General features: G+C 34.3%; 1 protein-coding gene across 1 annotated transcript in view; it reads right to left on the bottom strand.

Moving 5' to 3' along the window:
* The window catches only part of TPR (translocated promoter region, nuclear basket protein), a 64,072-nt gene that overhangs the window by 31,801 nt on the left and 15,008 nt on the right, over nucleotides 1-17,263 (bottom strand). The window contains exons 14-30 of the mRNA XM_006060530.4: nucleotides 16,170-16,277; nucleotides 14,959-15,185; nucleotides 14,144-14,307; nucleotides 13,558-13,685; nucleotides 13,321-13,469; nucleotides 12,176-12,338; nucleotides 10,897-11,031; nucleotides 10,222-10,362; nucleotides 7,309-7,474; nucleotides 6,099-6,265; nucleotides 5,361-5,513; nucleotides 4,829-4,945; nucleotides 3,102-3,305; nucleotides 2,805-2,989; nucleotides 2,214-2,361; nucleotides 485-622; nucleotides 255-386 (exon numbers count right to left, since the gene is read on the bottom strand). Of these exons, the coding sequence (XP_006060592.4) occupies nucleotides 255-386; nucleotides 485-622; nucleotides 2,214-2,361; nucleotides 2,805-2,989; nucleotides 3,102-3,305; nucleotides 4,829-4,945; nucleotides 5,361-5,513; nucleotides 6,099-6,265; nucleotides 7,309-7,474; nucleotides 10,222-10,362; nucleotides 10,897-11,031; nucleotides 12,176-12,338; nucleotides 13,321-13,469; nucleotides 13,558-13,685; nucleotides 14,144-14,307; nucleotides 14,959-15,185; nucleotides 16,170-16,277 (2,625 nt within the window). The remainder of the gene's footprint in view (nucleotides 1-254; nucleotides 387-484; nucleotides 623-2,213; nucleotides 2,362-2,804; nucleotides 2,990-3,101; nucleotides 3,306-4,828; nucleotides 4,946-5,360; nucleotides 5,514-6,098; nucleotides 6,266-7,308; nucleotides 7,475-10,221; nucleotides 10,363-10,896; nucleotides 11,032-12,175; nucleotides 12,339-13,320; nucleotides 13,470-13,557; nucleotides 13,686-14,143; nucleotides 14,308-14,958; nucleotides 15,186-16,169; nucleotides 16,278-17,263) is intronic.

Raw genomic sequence — 17,263 nt, 5'->3', positions numbered from 1 at the left:
AAAAGCCTAAATGTGGAATACAAACAGACAATTTAGCTTTTTTAAAAAATACAGACAACATAACCAAAACATTAAAAGTTTAGTTATAAGCTTAATGCCTGACACATAGGTATATGTAACAAACACATCAGACTTTCACTGATCAACATAAAATACTTCCCACTAGCTCATCAAATATTTTTATCCTCTTAAATTTTACCCTATTATTTTACATCAACATGTTTTTGTTTTGGAATGGGTTTAACTAAATTTACCTGGTTACGTGCTTTCCAACGTTTGACATCTTCTTCTAATAACTTCTTCTCTGCTTGCAACATACCACTTTTCTCACTCAGTTCAGCATTTGCTTCTTGTAAGGGTAAAATATCTAACTCCAGTTTCCTGACCTGAAAATAGTTTCAGTATTTTTTTTAATACCTGATGCGAAAATTTATTTACAACATTACTAAAAATATGTCTCTCTACTCATTTGTAAATTACAAACCTTGGCTTGCATCTGCTGTAGATCCTGTTCCAGCCTCTCCTTCTCTTCTCTCAGCATCTTATTGGTTTCCATGACCACGTTCATTGTTTCGGTTTTCTTCATCAGTTCCTCATGCTGGGCCATTGTTTTTGCAGTTACCTAAAGATTTCAAACATATGTGTACAGCAATATATACCAACAGATTAAGGTCTATCTTTTCCTACCAGCTCTAATCTTTCCTATAAAAGTAAAAAGGATTTAAATGTCAACTTTTAAAACAATTTTTAGGAATCTTACATGTTTATTTTTCTGTGATTCATGTCAATTACAGAGTTTAAACACGCACAAAATCAAAAGATGAAAGTAAAAAGATACTATGTTATTTACATTAGGTAAAAACATTAATCCAGTCCTCTATCTTCCTGTTTCTATTGTTTTTCTTGCTACACTGAATTTAGCAACAGTTCTAAAATGATGTTATTTTGGTCCTCAGATTTCCCCCTTTTTCAGAAACTCTTTTTCATCTCACTTGATTATTTCATCACTTTGATTCTGAGCAGTTTTACTGAATACTTGTTCACTTGTGAAGAACATTTTTTCTGTTCTGAGTACAATTATCCATTTTTTGTATGTATTACTTTATACCTTCACCATTTTTAAAGCTATCATTCATGGTTGCCATGCTACACTGCTTGACTTGGGTAGACATTATTTTTGATACAACTTAGGTTACTTCTTGACTTCTCCCTTTGTACGTAAGACTTGGCTGAGCTGGGTGTTTTGTAGTATTATTTGCCCTTATGTAGTCCAAAGGAACAGCAAAGAAAACACAAGAGACTGAAAGAATATATAATCTTCATTAGAAGCTCTGATTCTGCTCTTTCCTGCAAGTGTTAGCTTCACTGAATCAGAAGGTCTGTTTATTATTTCCATAGTGAGATATTTGAATTTGAGTTGTTTTCTCAATAGGGTATAATTCTGGAACTTTTCATTTCTGTCTGAAAATGTAAATACCGTTAAGTCTACTTGTCCAATTATCCACTTTCTCCTGTTTCATGGTCTCTCTCTAGTAGCCATTCCAACTATCTACCAGTTAAAAGAAGATAAATGATTCAAGGTCTTAATTTCCTTCTTTCCAGATGTGGAGTTATACTACTGCACCTCCTCAGAACCAGGTGATGCAGTAATAAGCTTTCGGTTGGTTGAGTGGTCTGAGTTGAGCTTGTGTTGTGATCATACGTTTACCAAACACCTTTTCTCCCTGCTTTGGCTGACTATTTTGATGACATTTTACACCTCTGCTGAGAAAAAGAAAATTCCATAGCAATTTCAACCAACCATTTTTTGTAGATGACTAATTTCTATAATGACAATTACAGCAGTAAATAAAGACAACTGAAATTTATTTATTAAGCACTCAGTGTGCACCAGACATAATTCAAAAGTTTCATGTGCACTAATTCAATTCTCACTATTTTTATCACCTGCATGTTACAGACAAGGAAGTTCAAGAGCAAGGAAGTTAAATAATGTACCCAAGTAACACATCAAATGGTATGAACTAGATAGAATTTGAAACCAGGTAGTCTTGGTTATCATTAAGTCTCTTATCACTACACTGCACCAACGTTTAACATCTAATGAACTTACGAGTTTAAGAAGAATGGTTATTTCAAACTGAATTTTATGCTACTAGAAACTGAAATGAGTACATCTCTTGATTTAACAAGTACCTTCTTAGGATACATACCTGAACTTTCTCCCTTTCAGCATTTAGGCTATCCTGCAGTTCCTGAAGCTCTCTTTCTAAAAGTTCAACCCTTTGTCGATATCGCAGGCTCTCAACTTGAGCCACTTCAAATCTAGTTTCAGCAATTTCTTTTTCTCGTCGTATAAATCTACAAAAATATGTTAAGATGTTATTTGAATAGATTAACGCCAGTAACAGAACATTCAAAAACTTGGATAATTTTTAAGATAACAAAATTATTCACTTTAAAAACTATTTTCATTAAAAAATAATAGGAGATATACTTTATTACAGACAGTGGTTTCTATCTTTAAAATAAATCTGAAAGCCATTTATTTTTCTAAGGAAGCCATTCAAATTCTTACTGTCAGATTCAATTTGAACTCACATAAACTGGCATATGTCTAAATGTCAAAAGTGACCAGTGATTGGGTGGTAGTGGGTTTGTGGACTCTATATGACAAAATGAGCTTTATATTTATTTACCTAAATAGCATATAATTTCCACTGGCCTAATTTATACACTTACAGTGTAACTTCATAATTGTTGCTCATCATAGAAGTAAAGCATTAAGAATATATTGGATTTACCTGAGAATTTCTAAAATTTGTTCTTGAGATTTTCCTTCTTCATTGAGAGATACATTCAATGGACCTTGTACACCTTCCTTCATTGAGGAAACGACTTTGTCACTTAATTTTTCAATCTGATCATGAAGTAACCTGTTTTGTTTTTCTAGATCTTCACAGCGAGACACACTCTTAGAAACTTCATCCTATAAGCCAAGAGTCTATCATATAATAGCAGATTTTCCAACGTATGTTAAAAAACAATAAAAAAACCACCAAACCCTTCAATTCTCCGGAACATTCTATTATGAATAATACCTTTAACATTCTCTCTCTTTCTTCCCAAGATGCTTTACATTCCAACAACTGTGATTCTGCTTTTTGGGCTGTTTCTTCCAAATGCTGACGCACTGATGCCATTTTGGAAACCTGCTCCTTGGCAGCTTGGAGAGCTTCAACATCAGCAGCATGCAGCATCAGTTCTCTCTCATACTTATTCTGAGCTTCCACAGCTATTTTAGCCTGAAAGGAATTATTGCCCCATTGACACAGATTAAAATTCCATAAGGCCAGTCTTTGAAAAGATGCACACTGTATTACCTACAGCAATAAACGTGAATACAATCGAAATGTTCCAAAATATCTAGGAGAATAATGAAAAATTATGCTGTACCTATTAGATGAAGTGTTAAACAACTGTTCAAAATGAAACTTAGGAAGATGAGGTAGTAACTTGGAACAGATTTTATGAAATAAAGACTAACTCAGTTACATAAAATATATGCATATATACACACAAAATGAAAAAGGGAAATGAAAATAATCTATTTGAATACTGAATCATGGATACATTCTTTGATTCTAATTTCCAATGCTACAATGTTCAGCAACAAGCCAATGATAATTCATTTTTGTCTAATTTACCTTCAGTGTGAAGCACTTTCCCTTGTACTCCATTTTTAAAATAATCCTGATACATATACAAGTTATGCATGTAAGCAATATGCTATTAACATACCACCAATCATAAAAATGAGAACGTTACCAATATCCTTACATGTATTCCTTTCCCATTCTACCATTTCAATAATCCTAATTTTCCTGAACTGTTTTATCATCTCTTATTCATAACAAACTATAAAAAGCAATATCATGTATATGCGTGTGTACATGTGTGTATACCTAAATAATGTGCTTTTGTACTGTTAAAGCTTATAAACAGTGGTGTATAGAAATCTGCGTAAGCTCAGTAATGCATTGAAAATGTTTTTAAAATGTCCCTGTTTTGCTGAGGAAAAGTATCTCTATCTTGTCTATAGTACAGCTTTACAACTAGACTTAGTGTAGTACTGCAATAGTGAAAGAATGCTTGCAAGTGAGATCAAGTACATGTTTAATCTTCTACTCCTATTTTTATATATTTTCTCCATTTACCAATGCTGTTTTGTTAATGGATATTGCTCTACAGACATGTCTTTTTTTCTTCAAAGTCTGCTTTATGCATGTTTGCTTTTAGGGAAGACCTAGGTTAGTATCTATTTCTGCTAAACAAATGAAATCCAAAGAGGACCACGGCTTTTACAGAAAAGTGAACACAGTGTTCAGCATTTGTTCAGTAGATGCCATTTACTGAGGCAATGAGCACCCTGAGTAGCAAGAGGGGTACCGCCAAGCTCCTTCCCCAGGAACTACACTAGCATCTCAGCATCAAGGCGTCATAGCTTTGGACTGTGAGCGTCTGTGTTTTATCTCTATTTAATCTGTATTTCCATTAGGATGATGTGACCTGAGATAACTGTTTCTTCACTTTATGCTATTTCATCTTTCACAGGAACGTTCTACTTCTGGACAGCAGGGGAAACCTGGCCTTACTTTTAGCTTTCGTCTATACTTATCAGTTGATCTTATTCCAAGTGCCCCAAGAATGGAAATAACTTGCATGTTTTATAAAATGCACCAATCCCCAAAATGCATTACTATACTCGAAGAACTGTGCCCTAAGATCAAAGCTCACTTTCCAATAACTGGCTCTGAGTGACACTTACTTGTTCCTGACAGTCCCGTCTGGCTTGCTGTTCATTACTCAAAGCTGTGCTTGCTCTCTGAAGAGCTTCTTGTACTTCATTCTGAACACTATTGAGTGTTTTCTTTAACTCAGATAACTAAATTGAAGAACAAGATAAAAACCAAGAGTTAATGGCATATTTACTTTAAAATTATCGAAGTTAGGTTTTTAAAAATACAAGTAGCCCAAAGACTTATTAAGTTTAAACAGTTTATTACCTGATATATTGTGCAAAATTTGCAGGCTTTTATTCACTCCATATTATTAAAAATGTGTACAAAAGTAAATGTTTAGGCAGAGGCTTCTGAAAAGCAACACTGATATGTAGTACCATAAAGTAGTCTCAAGTATCCAAAACATGTACAGATTAGAGTAAAATACAAAACTAAAATATTTATATGTGTTCAATCAGTATCTGCTGAGAATAACTGAATGGTAATTAATAAGCTAGATAAAAGAATCTAAATCCTTACAACAGAAAAAGTGATTGGTATGGTAATAACCTAATTTACCTGTTGTTCCATGCTCTCTATGGCTTTTCTCTTGTCATCCTGAAGTTCCTGTTTTTCCTTCTCTACTTCCATCAACTTCTTTTCCAGCTGTGTCTGAAATTCGGCTGACTCTTTTAAGCGAACTTCGATATTCTTACGTACTTCTTCTGTCACCTTCACCATCAACCAAACAGTAGGGTACAAAGAATACACACATTTAAAATTATACAATTACTTTCCCCAAATGAAAGCTAAATTTATTTATTTTGATAGGTAAGACGGGGATTTATTTAGAGAGAAACTCTGTTCATAGACAGTGTGGGCCATCTCAGAAGGCAAGACTGACCTAAGGTAAATTTAAAACACACTAAAATTCACAAATGGAATACACTGGCCTTCCTATCTCGGCTGATAGTGCCTATTACAAGGAATAACTTCCTATCTTTACCATTCAAATGATGCTTTCCTTCAAGGCCAGGCAAAAATGCCATCTCCCCTGTGAAGTCATGCATACTCAAAAGACAAACAATCTCACCTATCACCCACTCACATCAGCATTTCATCTGTACTTTTTCTATAGGAATATATTCCCATGTTCCACAAATTTTGTGTGATTTTTTTGTTGTATCTGGCTTATTAGACTCAAGCACTTTTAAAAGGTAAGTGCAATGCCAGTTGAACCCACACTTTTACACAGTGCCTTACACATCCTAACTTTAAAAAAAAGTACATGCAAACTGAATTCAAAATTGTATATACCTGTTTTTCCTTGTTGAGGGACTCTTCCAAACTAGTAACCATTGCACGATACTGTTCCACATTACTAGTGCTTGTTTTGAGTCTTTCCTTCAAGTCATTCACCTGCTCTTCTGCCTGCCTTAGCTGGCTCAGAAGGTCATCCATATCTTCTTTGTTGCTAGGCTGACCTAATAGATTTAACAGCTTTCTTAATATTAACATTTTAAATGATATTAAAGATAACTACTCTTAAAGAATTTGTGAAATAAGAATTAAGACTGAGATGTAGAAGTATTTAACTATCTAGAAAGTGTATTTCAACCTATGCTGAATACCAAAATAAAAACAGGTTACAGTCAGTAGGTTATTTAAAAACAAAAATGTTTAAGTATTTGAACTCTGCTGTTACAAATTTTTTTTAAAGGTATTTAAAAGAGAATATAAAGTAATTCCACTAAGCTTAAATAGCTACTTGTAGAAATTAACTCTTAATTAAACCATTGCTTATGCCAAAACGTTACAGCTTAAAACATTTAGAGTAATTTTCACTTTAAAATTCACAGAAAAGGAAGAAATTACAGATTAAAAAGAATGTTTTCTTACCATATGATAACAATAAGAAAGGAGCCCTGGAGAATTATATATATACAACATATATCACATACATATACATGTATACTTATGTTTTAAATTTCTCTTCTATATTAAGAAATAAGTAAGACCATGTAGAAAGATTACTTGGACTCAATGGGTTTGCATTTGAAATAATGTATTGACAAAGAGTAGCAAAACCTTATGAGACAAACCTTTTCCCTGCAGCTGTCAATGAGCAAAGATTAGGAATATTGCTGTAAAGAGATCAAACAAATCCATGATTTCTGTAAGTGAGCCTTATCATTACATATTTAGCAAGTAACTTCATCTCAAAAGGGAGTTAAAAATTCAAATTATTAACCCTCCACAAGAGAAACATTCTTAAAGCATCAATGAAATGGTTCCAATAACTGGAAAACTAAGAGCATATCTTGGTCACCTGCCACATGTACAGCTATTCTGAATCTTTCAAATCTGTGCATTTATTAATTTAGGCGGAAAACTGGGCTTTACTATATGAAGAGTAAAGTTTTTTGTTTTGTTTAAATCTTTTGCTAGTATCTATGAAAAAACTGGCTATTGATTTACAGGATATGTTATAAACCTGCCACTTTTATCAGCCTACTTAATTATTTACCTTTACCAGTTCTCTGTGAAGACTGAGAAGCAAGTTGGACTTCCATATTACTGAGGTGCTGTTTCAATGAAGCAATTTCCTTTTGAGCATTTTTTAACAGTTCTTTTGTGTTAAGATGAAGATTTGTCTCCGTATCCAGCTGTCTCTTTGTATCTAAAAGTTGAACCTATAAGAAAAATATACATCAACCCTACAAACACTATCTTTCAATTTTTAAGTAACTAGAGGTTCAAATTACCTTTTTACAGAACTTTAAACTGCCTAAAACAGAGCAACAGAACTGACATTTACCTCCCTAACTGAAACCACCAAAATAAATCAACAACAAAAAACAGACAAAACGCTTTGAACCAACTGAGAGAGGAACAGAAGAGATGAACCCTACAATTTCTCAGCTTATTGATTTAAGAGTGTCCAGGCTAAGCAAAGGGAAAGGAAAACGAGGCCACAGATTTCATGAATTGGAAACATAGAAGTCAGAATAGAAGATGGCCAGACCAGCTTGAATTCATAAAACAGAAACACTATCAGAGAGAAGAGAGCTGCCCAGACACAGTACTGTGGAGACTTGCACAGGTTCCCTTCTTGAATATTGAGCAAAAGAGTGATCAGTGCATGCCTGTGAAAATACACCAGACGGCAAAGAATCAAACAGAAACTGGAGTGGTCTGAAGACTGAAGACTCTCTGGTCTCAGAGCAGGTCAGGAATAATGCCTGTTTCCAGCAGCCTGACTGAAAAAGCTCTTAATTCACTGGACACTGGGACTAGACCTCAGGAAGACATTGCCTTGGCTCATTTCAGTTGCTCAGTCATGTCCGACTCTTTGTGACCCCGTGGACTGCAGTATGCCAGGTTTCCCCGTCTATCACCAACTCACGGAGTCTACTCAAATTCACATAGAGTTGCTGATGTCATCCAACCATCTCATCCACTGTTGTTTCCTTCTCCTCCTGCCTTCAATCTTTCCCAGCATCAGGGTCTTTTTCAATCAGACAGTTCTTCACATCAGGTGGCCAAAGTACTGCAGTTTCCGCTTTAGCATCAGTCCTTCCAATGAATATTCAGGACTCATCTCCTTTAGGATTGACTGGTTGGATCTCCTTGAATTCCAAGGGACTCTCAAGAGTCTTCTCCAACACCACAGTTCAAAAGCATCAATTCTTCAGCACTCAGCTTTTTTAATAGTCCAATTCTCACATCCATACATGACTACTGGAAAAACCATAGCTTTGACTACATGGACCTTTGTTGGCAAAGTAAAGTCTCTGCTTTTTAATATGCTGTCTAGGTTGGTCATAACTTTTCTTCCAAGGAGCAAGTGTCTTTTAATTTCATGGCTGCAGTCACCATCTGCAGTGATTTTGGAACCCAGAAAAATCAAGTCCGACACTGTTTCCACTGTTTCCCCATCTATTTCCCATGAAGTGATGGGACCAGATGCCATGATCTTAGTTTTCTGAACGTTGAATTTTAAGCCTACTTTTTCACTCGCCTCTTTCATTTTCATCAAGAGGCTGTTTAGTTCTTCACTTTCTGCCATAAGGGTGGTGTCATCTGCATATCTGAGGTTACTGATCTCCCAGCAATCTTGATTCCAGCTTGTGCTTCATCCAGCCCGGCATTTCGCATGATGTACACCGCATATAAGAAACAAGCAGGGTGACAATATACAGTCTTGACGCACTTCTTTCCCAATTTGGAACCAGTCTGCCATTTCATGTCCAGTTCTACCTGTTGCTTCTTGACCTGTATAAAGATTTCTCAGGAGCAGGTCAGGTGGTCTGGTATTCCCATCTCTTTAAGAATTTTCCATAGTCAGTTGTGATCCACACAGTCAAAGGCTTTGGTGTAGTCAATAAAGCAAAAGTAGATGTTTTTCTGGAACTCTCTTGCTTTTTCCATGATCCAACAAAAGTTGGCAATTTGACCTCTAGTTCCTCTGCCTTTTCTAAATCCAGCTTGAACATCTGGAAGTTCACGGTTCATGCCTGAAGCCTGGCTTGCAGAATTCTGAGCATTGCTTTGCTAGCATGTGAGATGAGGACAATTGTGCAGTAGTTTGGACATTCTTTGGCACTGCCTTTCTTTGGGATTGGAATGAAAACTGACCTTTTCCAGCAATGTGGGCCGCTGCTGAGTTTTCCAAATTTGCTGGCATATTGAGTGCAGCACTTTCACCACATCATCTTTCAGGATTTGAAATAGCTCAACTGGAATTCCATCACCTCCACTAGCTTTGTTTGTAGTAAGGTTTCCTAAGGCCCACCAGACTTCCTCTAGGTGGGTGATCACACCATTGTGGTTATCTGGGTCATGAAGATCTTTTTTGTATAGTTCTTCTGGGTATTCTTTGCCACCTCTTCTTAATACCTTCTGCTTCTGCTAGGTCCATACCATTTCTGTCCTTTATTGTGCCTATCTTTGCATGAAATGTTCCCTTGGTATCTCTATTTCTTGAAGAGATCTCTGGCCTCCCCCATTCTATTGTTTTCCTCTATTTCTTTGCATTGATTCCTAAGGAAGGCTTTCTTATCTTTCCTTGCTATTCTTTGGAACTCTCCTTTCAAATGGGTATATCTTTCCTTTCCTCCTTTGCCTTTTGCTTCTCTTCTTTTCTCAGTTATTTGTAAGGCCTCCTGGGACAACCATTTTGCCATTTTGCATTTCTTTTTCTTAGGGATGGTCTTGATCACTGCCTCTTGTACACTGTCAAGAACCTCTGTCATAATTCTTCAGGCACTCTATCTATCAGATCTAATCCCTTGAATCTATTTGTCTCTATTTTTTACAACATAAAAGGCAAGAAAAACTTAAGGGTCTGTAAGAGATCTCTTCAAGACTGTGCTTCAACATGAGCTTGATTTTTAAACATAAATATTCTATAGAAATTCAGAACACTGATAAGACTCACATCCAGATTTCTAGTAAGTGTATGCCTCTGTTCCACCTCATTCTCCAACTTCTTCTTTAGATGGGATATTTCATGTTCCAGTTTTTCTATCTGGCTACTAAGCCTTTGTTTGGTTTCTGTTTCAGATCGCTCTAATATTCCCTAAGGATTGAAAAAAAAAAAAGAAAAGATTTTGGTTATACTTAAAAAAAAAGTAAGAACAAATGAACAACAACAACAAAAAAAAGGCAACTGGAAATTACAGGAATACAACTCATTTCTGCATGAAAAAGTTAAGATCTAAAACATTTACCAAGAAGATATTTTGACATTTTCCATAGAATAACATCTATTTAATAGGGAAAATAAGAACCATATTACCACAGCCAGATTTTTTCATGTTTTGAAGAATGTAAGCCAAAGATTTAATCTTGCAAACAATTAAACTGTATAGGACTCTGTAAATATAAACCTGAGGATCAAAACTGCCAATTGCCTGGCTTCAGTCAGTTCACTTTCAATGTTTTACTTAAAATACTGGTGTCTTAAATAAACTTCAAAATTCAGTGATCATCATAATGCATGACAAAAATGACATAAACGTTCTCATTAAGAAAACTGAGAGAATACAATGTTAAAATTATTCAAATTTAACTTAAAAATTTTTTTCTACTTATCCCTTTTTTATTTGGTTACCTGAATTGTTTGCAGATTAGTAAGCAGTAAGTTTTGCCCTCTTTGTTCGGCCAACAAAGATTCTCTTTGCTGAGAAAGACGGACTTCTGACAATTTAAGCATTTCCTTTTCCTTTTTCAGATTTTCTGCTCTTACCTTGAGTCAAGTACAAATTAAAAAAAGAATGTTGAAAAACAATGTGTCAAATGTAATAACACAATTATAAAAGTTTCATGTATGGAATTATGAAACAAATATTATTGGAAATACTAATAAATCCAAAGGAAAAATTCTTACAATTACCACAAATACATATATTATCTTTGGTCCAGCAAATCAAGACTTAAAACAACAACAACAAAAATCTAAAATGCCACAGTCTTGGAGGCAAAATTACAAAACTATGCGATAGTCACACCTGCATACCGCTCAACTATGCAAGTTTTAGAAACTAAACTTGGCTTCTAAGTATCTGTTTGAGTGCTGACTTATCTATTTGAACTTTTTTTCCCCATGAGGAGTACCCTCTGAGTCTCAGAGGGTATAGAAGGGCTTGCTGAAAATCAATATCCTCAAAGTATTCATATTTACAGGATGAGTCAAAAACTATCAATTATAAAACTTACTCCACCAGTTTGAAACAGTGCTGATGTCTATTCTCCACAAAGGGGTGGGGACAAGACAGAAATAACAGAGCCAAAAGAATTAGAAAAGCTAAGTTTTAAGTCCCAACCAACCTGTATCTCATGATGGTCCCCAAACGGGCAAATTACTTAGCTTCTGAGTCCTTTTCAATAAGCAAAATGAGGGAATAACTATACCGAGATCATAAATAATGATTAAATAGTTGTGAGAAGTAAGTTTATAAAAAGCAAAACGCTATCATGAGAATCTATCATCAAAGACTTTAGAATTTAAGTTGAAAGTACTGTCAATTTCTGATTGACATTTACATCGATGTTGCAATTCAGGAACAGAGTTCAATGCTAATGAAAATTGTATACTGTTTTTTACTAGAAATGAGCAAGAATGTATAAAATATTCATCCACAGCCTTTGTTGTAACCAAAGAAATCTTAGCCCAGAAAAACCAACTTCTTTTCCCTTTCCTCTTTTACTAGAAGCAATAACCCAACTGCTCTGATGGACGGGTGGATGCCAGGAAACTATTTGATAAGGATGTATAATCCACAAAATTCAAAAATCTACATTATACCAACCAGTAAAATCAAAGTAATAATTAAAAAACAAGTGTCAAATGCAACTTATAACATAAGACAGATGATAGAAATTGGCCTCACTTCTGCAACAGCTAGCTTTTCATTAGCTCCTCTCAAATCCTGCGTCATTGTGTTGATGATCTGTTCTTGCTTCTGAGTTGTTGCAGTGAGTTTCTGATTTCTTTCATGTAGGGATGTTATTTCTCGACGGTATCCTTCAACATTATCTTGTAGCATTTCATAACTTATATGAAAGAAAAATAATTCTATAAGCAAATGAAATACTGTATCCTAGGTCAATTTCTTGAGTTTCACAAGAGCTTAATTTTATATGATTGATAATAATGAAAAACATGATTTTTGTAATAATGTAAAAATCTTAATTCTTTTTTCTAAACTCCAAGTTTAGCAGTTAAGTTAAAATTCTAAATAAGCACTGTATTTCATGCTGAATTAACTTTTTAATCTTACTCACGTCAATATAACATTCATACAGGAAGACACCCATCACAATGCAGTATGCAATTTAAGGTATTTATGCACGGTTAGTGACGGATTTTTCCCAATCCTTTTTTTCCCATCTATAATTCTTCACCTTATTGCCTTATATGCTTCTGTCTTATGTACTTAAAAGCTTAGAAAGTGACTGGCTAGAGATATCAACATGGGGGAAAATGGTACTTTTACTGGGATATCAAACTGTTGGAAAATACAGAGACTGCTGGTCATACTTGCAGAACAGTCTGATCATGTAGTATACAAAGACGTAAGTATTTCCTAACTTGATAAACTAACAACTATTCAATGGATCTGTTAACTACAGAACAAAATTTACCGTTATTCCTCTCCAAGTGACCAAAAAAGTCAATTTTCCCAAAATTAGCTCTAGTGCCTGCTTCTCTTCTACCTAGACTAGAAAAGGCTGAATGAAATTTCTCATACTTCTCTTATCCTCCTTAATTAAAATAATTAAGTCCTATGGAAACAGTATGTCCTTTAACCTCAGGAAGGAAAAATACAAACATTCCTTATATGAACTTACCTGGATCCCTTAATAATATTCACAAGAATCATTAATCAAAAGTGAAAAATGAACCCTTTGTAACTTTTCAACCTGTATCAGAAACCACCAAAAAAAGTAATATTATCACAAACTAACCCTTGAATTCGATTCCACTGAATACTAAGTATTATGTTTAGACTTAACTTTTGAAGAGAAAATTTACCGTTTAGAAGCAAAATCTAGCTGGGTAGAGATTTTGGTATTTTGTGATCGCAAATCTGTGACTTGCTCCTGAAGTTTCTCAAGCTGCTCATTCTGCATTTTTTCATTATCCGCCTTTTCTTTTTTGTAGTTCTCAAAAATTTCCTGCAGCTAAATATTAGAGAAATTATTAGATGAAATTATTACATGTTCTCAAAAACGTGACTCAAGATAAAGGTGTCAAGTTAGGGTATTTTACCTGTTTAAGTGCAGCCTTAGCTTCTATAGCCTCTGCTGGCTCAATCACTGGAGCAGGAGTGGAAGCTGTCTGTGATGTACTTGAGCGTTTTGGAGTTGACACAAGAGAAATATCATCTAAGCTTGAAGCTTCAGAAATGTAAAAAGAATGATGTAACACCTCTTTACAAAATACATCATTATCAGAAGTCAACAGGCTGACTTATTTAAATTAAATCACCAGATTATAGAAATTATGAAACAAAGAACCTACTAAATAACTTACTACAATTATTTATGACTTCTTGTTAAATAAAGGTAATTTTTGCAGGCTAATGTTAAAACGTAACAAAAATAAGTAATATAATTCATTGACTCTCAGACGCATACTTTGCAACAATGATCAGCATTTTTCTTACCTAATATAATGGTGTATTTTACAACTGATGATGTATTACACAATCACTCATATATGGTAGCCACATTTGAAGTTATCATCATTAGAATAGACATTGCTTATGTAGCAAAATCCATTCCTTAATATAGATTTCAGAAACATTTCCCAGAAATACTTGGAAACTTTTAAGATAACATATAAAAACTCCTACCTTGTAAAGGAATGGCAACTCCCGTTGTCTGTGACAACAGAATTCGGTACATATCACGCTGACGAACTATAGAATCAACAAGCTGCATTTGATGCTGCCGTGATTCACGGAGTTGTTCCAATTCAGTGAGGGCATTCTCAAGTTTGACCTGAAGCTCAGAAATTCTGCAGGAAAATAAATCAAGTCTATTTAACAGGATTGAGATTGAGAGGCAGTTATAATTTCTACCGCAAATTGACTAAGCATTTTATCCTCTGTCATTAGGCATAGTATTGTCATCTCTCTTACCCTTTCCTTCTTTTTTGCTATTTTAAGAACAGCTTTTAAAACCCCCACTACATAGGACTCAGGTACTGAACAAGGTCATCTGAAAAATTTGTTTGCAAAAATCAAATCAATTCCACTGAGTCCAAATTCCATTCTTCTTGCTTTCATAGCCATTTCTCCTTCTCTAGCACCAAAACCATTATTTCAAAAGATTCTTTCCTTTGAGTTATTCTTAAGTATCTTCATGAAGCCAGGTCTGTTCCCCCAAATATAGGCTGGGTCTCACACCTCTACGCTCTCACAGAAAGGCTTTTCTCTATTATTGCACAAATCACACTGAACTAAAATAATCTACTTATTGATCTTATTATCTATCTCACTTACGAACCATCTCATCCAAAAACTGGGGTCCTTAAGAGTAGAATTTTTCAGCAATATTTTTTTTTCCTCCTAAATTACTATATTTCCAATATCCAGCACTGTTTAAGGCACATAAAAAGTTTTCAATAAATGTTTGCTGAATAAACCAAAGTAAGTCTACTGCTTACTTGGATGAAGTTGTTTCTTGTTCTTCTCTTTCTCTGGTTTCCCCAAGTTCCCGAAGGGCCACTAAGAGACGTTGATTTTGCTGTTGAAGCTCTTCAATGTTTCTATAAGATACTAGATGCTGTGATATTACTTCAGATGAACTACTTATATCAGCAGAGCTTACTTCCTCATCACGGATTACGTGGTTACCCCTCGCTTCTTCAAGTTCCATCAGAAGCACTCTAATCTAAAAAAAAAAAGTTTTCATATGTTATCAAATAGTATTGGTTTTGACTTTGGAAATGTTTAGAAGTGAAAATTTTCAAATGACAAGGTTACTTTACGAACACCTTCGATGCAGTATTAAATTATCTTGAAAAAACTAATTTTCAAGCTTATCATTTTAGATATTAAGAACTAAATAAAGAAAATCTTAATCAGAAAAATTATTTCTCATTTCTATGAAAAGTATGTAATGAAAACTGCTATTTTTTAAAAAGAAGTCAAATTATAATTCCAGAGGCATGGAATTTTTTTTGTAAAACAATGACCATATAAAACACTCGGAAATCCATACGCATTGTATCTGTATGCTTGTACTTGCATGCTTAGATATGTATTACATAGCTGGGCAGAAGGGGAGCATGGGAAATAGATGCTAACTTCATTCATGCGAAATTTTTATCTATGTTTGTGTTTGTGTATTTGTTGTTGTTCAGTCATTCTACATACAAACATTAGGGTAAAATATATGAACAAAACAGATCTACATCTCCAAACTTAATCAGTTAAAAAAAAAAGCGTTAGGGGAATGCACTTACAGATGCATATACAAAACAAGTGATTTTATTTCAGTAAAAACAAACAATGCTTACGTATGTTCATATATGCTCACATGTATCTGTACGTATAAGAAGATATGAAAGAATACACACCAGTCTGCTAACCTGGGACTTGAACTGTGGGAAGATAATTCTTTTATCTTTGAATTATTTCATTAATTACAACCAGTTATCTTCAAACTGAAAATTTATCAAATGCTTAAAGAAAAGAAAAAAGGGAGGGGCTAAGAATAAACAATGACTAGACTGCAATTCATTTAGAGCAGTCTTCTCAGTTGATGAGAATTTCGTATGTACTAGTTCTGTCTTACATACTTGGAAACAAACGTTACTAGGCAGTTAGTTCAGGAAAAAACAAAATAAAATAGGAAAAGAAACAAAAAACCAACCTGTTGTGAAAGATCTTTTATTTGTACTTCCATTCTTTGATTGTCTCTTTCAAGCACAGATGAATGTTTATTGGCTTTATCTGTGTCCTCCTGCAATCGCTGAATCTCCTTTAAAATGAAGTGAAAATTTTGTATTTTCTTCTAAGATGCATACAAATAGCAGTTACAAAAACAACAAAAGTATACAGTGCTCAAATATCACAGTAATCAACTTATAATTTTAAAATATTCTATATAATATAGTAGCCTCTAAAGAGAAATTTCTTAAAAATATGAATATATTTCTTAATATTTCAAATAAGCTCAACATTATGTTTTCATCACTGTATGGTAATGAAGGGGGTTCCCCCCAAGTTAACTGTGAATCAAAATGTTACAGCCACACCAAATTCACAGTATATTATCAAATGATGTTGGAGATCAAACAAACACTCTCAAAAAACTTTAGTAAGACAAAAGCAAAGAACTGCCTTACAGTGATAATCATATTATACTATCTAGAAATAAGTATTAAAAGCAAAAAATGTTAGGTAAGACTTGGATTTATTAAAAAATGCACTGGGAACTAATTTTAAAGAATCAGCAACCAATGTCATAAGGCTGTTAAAAAAAAGAAAAATGGTAACATATTGCAGTAATGTTTTGCATCACAGTATCATTAGGGATTTAGGGGCACAGTTTTAAGGAGCTTGACATAAGCACAAAGTATCTTTGAAATCTTATGTTTTATCTCCAATTCATATAAATTTTGCTTCTTAATGCACTGTTCTCACATAATATGTATTATTTCACAAAGTATGTATTGTTACAGATACTATACAAGTGAAAGATGGCTTATATTTATCCTGGTGTTTCAAGTGCCTCTGAGCACAATGCCCTCAAGGTACAAGGATAAACCAATTTCAGCAGGAGTAAGTATGAGACAAGATGAAGCAGGCAAATATTCATGAAAAATGGTAATAACATAAACCTACTGAGTTCAAACTGGGATCAATTAAGATGCCAAGGAAGAAAGTAACTTAGTTATAAAATTCTAGAAATCTGAGAAATGAGCACCACAGAATCTAGACTGGACATGATATAAGTTATGGACA

Source organism: Bubalus bubalis, chromosome 5, assembly GCF_019923935.1.
Source record: "Bubalus bubalis isolate 160015118507 breed Murrah chromosome 5, NDDB_SH_1, whole genome shotgun sequence".
Taxonomy (NCBI): domain Eukaryota; kingdom Metazoa; phylum Chordata; class Mammalia; order Artiodactyla; family Bovidae; genus Bubalus; species Bubalus bubalis.
The sequence above is the reverse complement of the archived record's forward strand: the minus strand, read 5'-3'. Positions and strand labels throughout refer to the sequence as shown.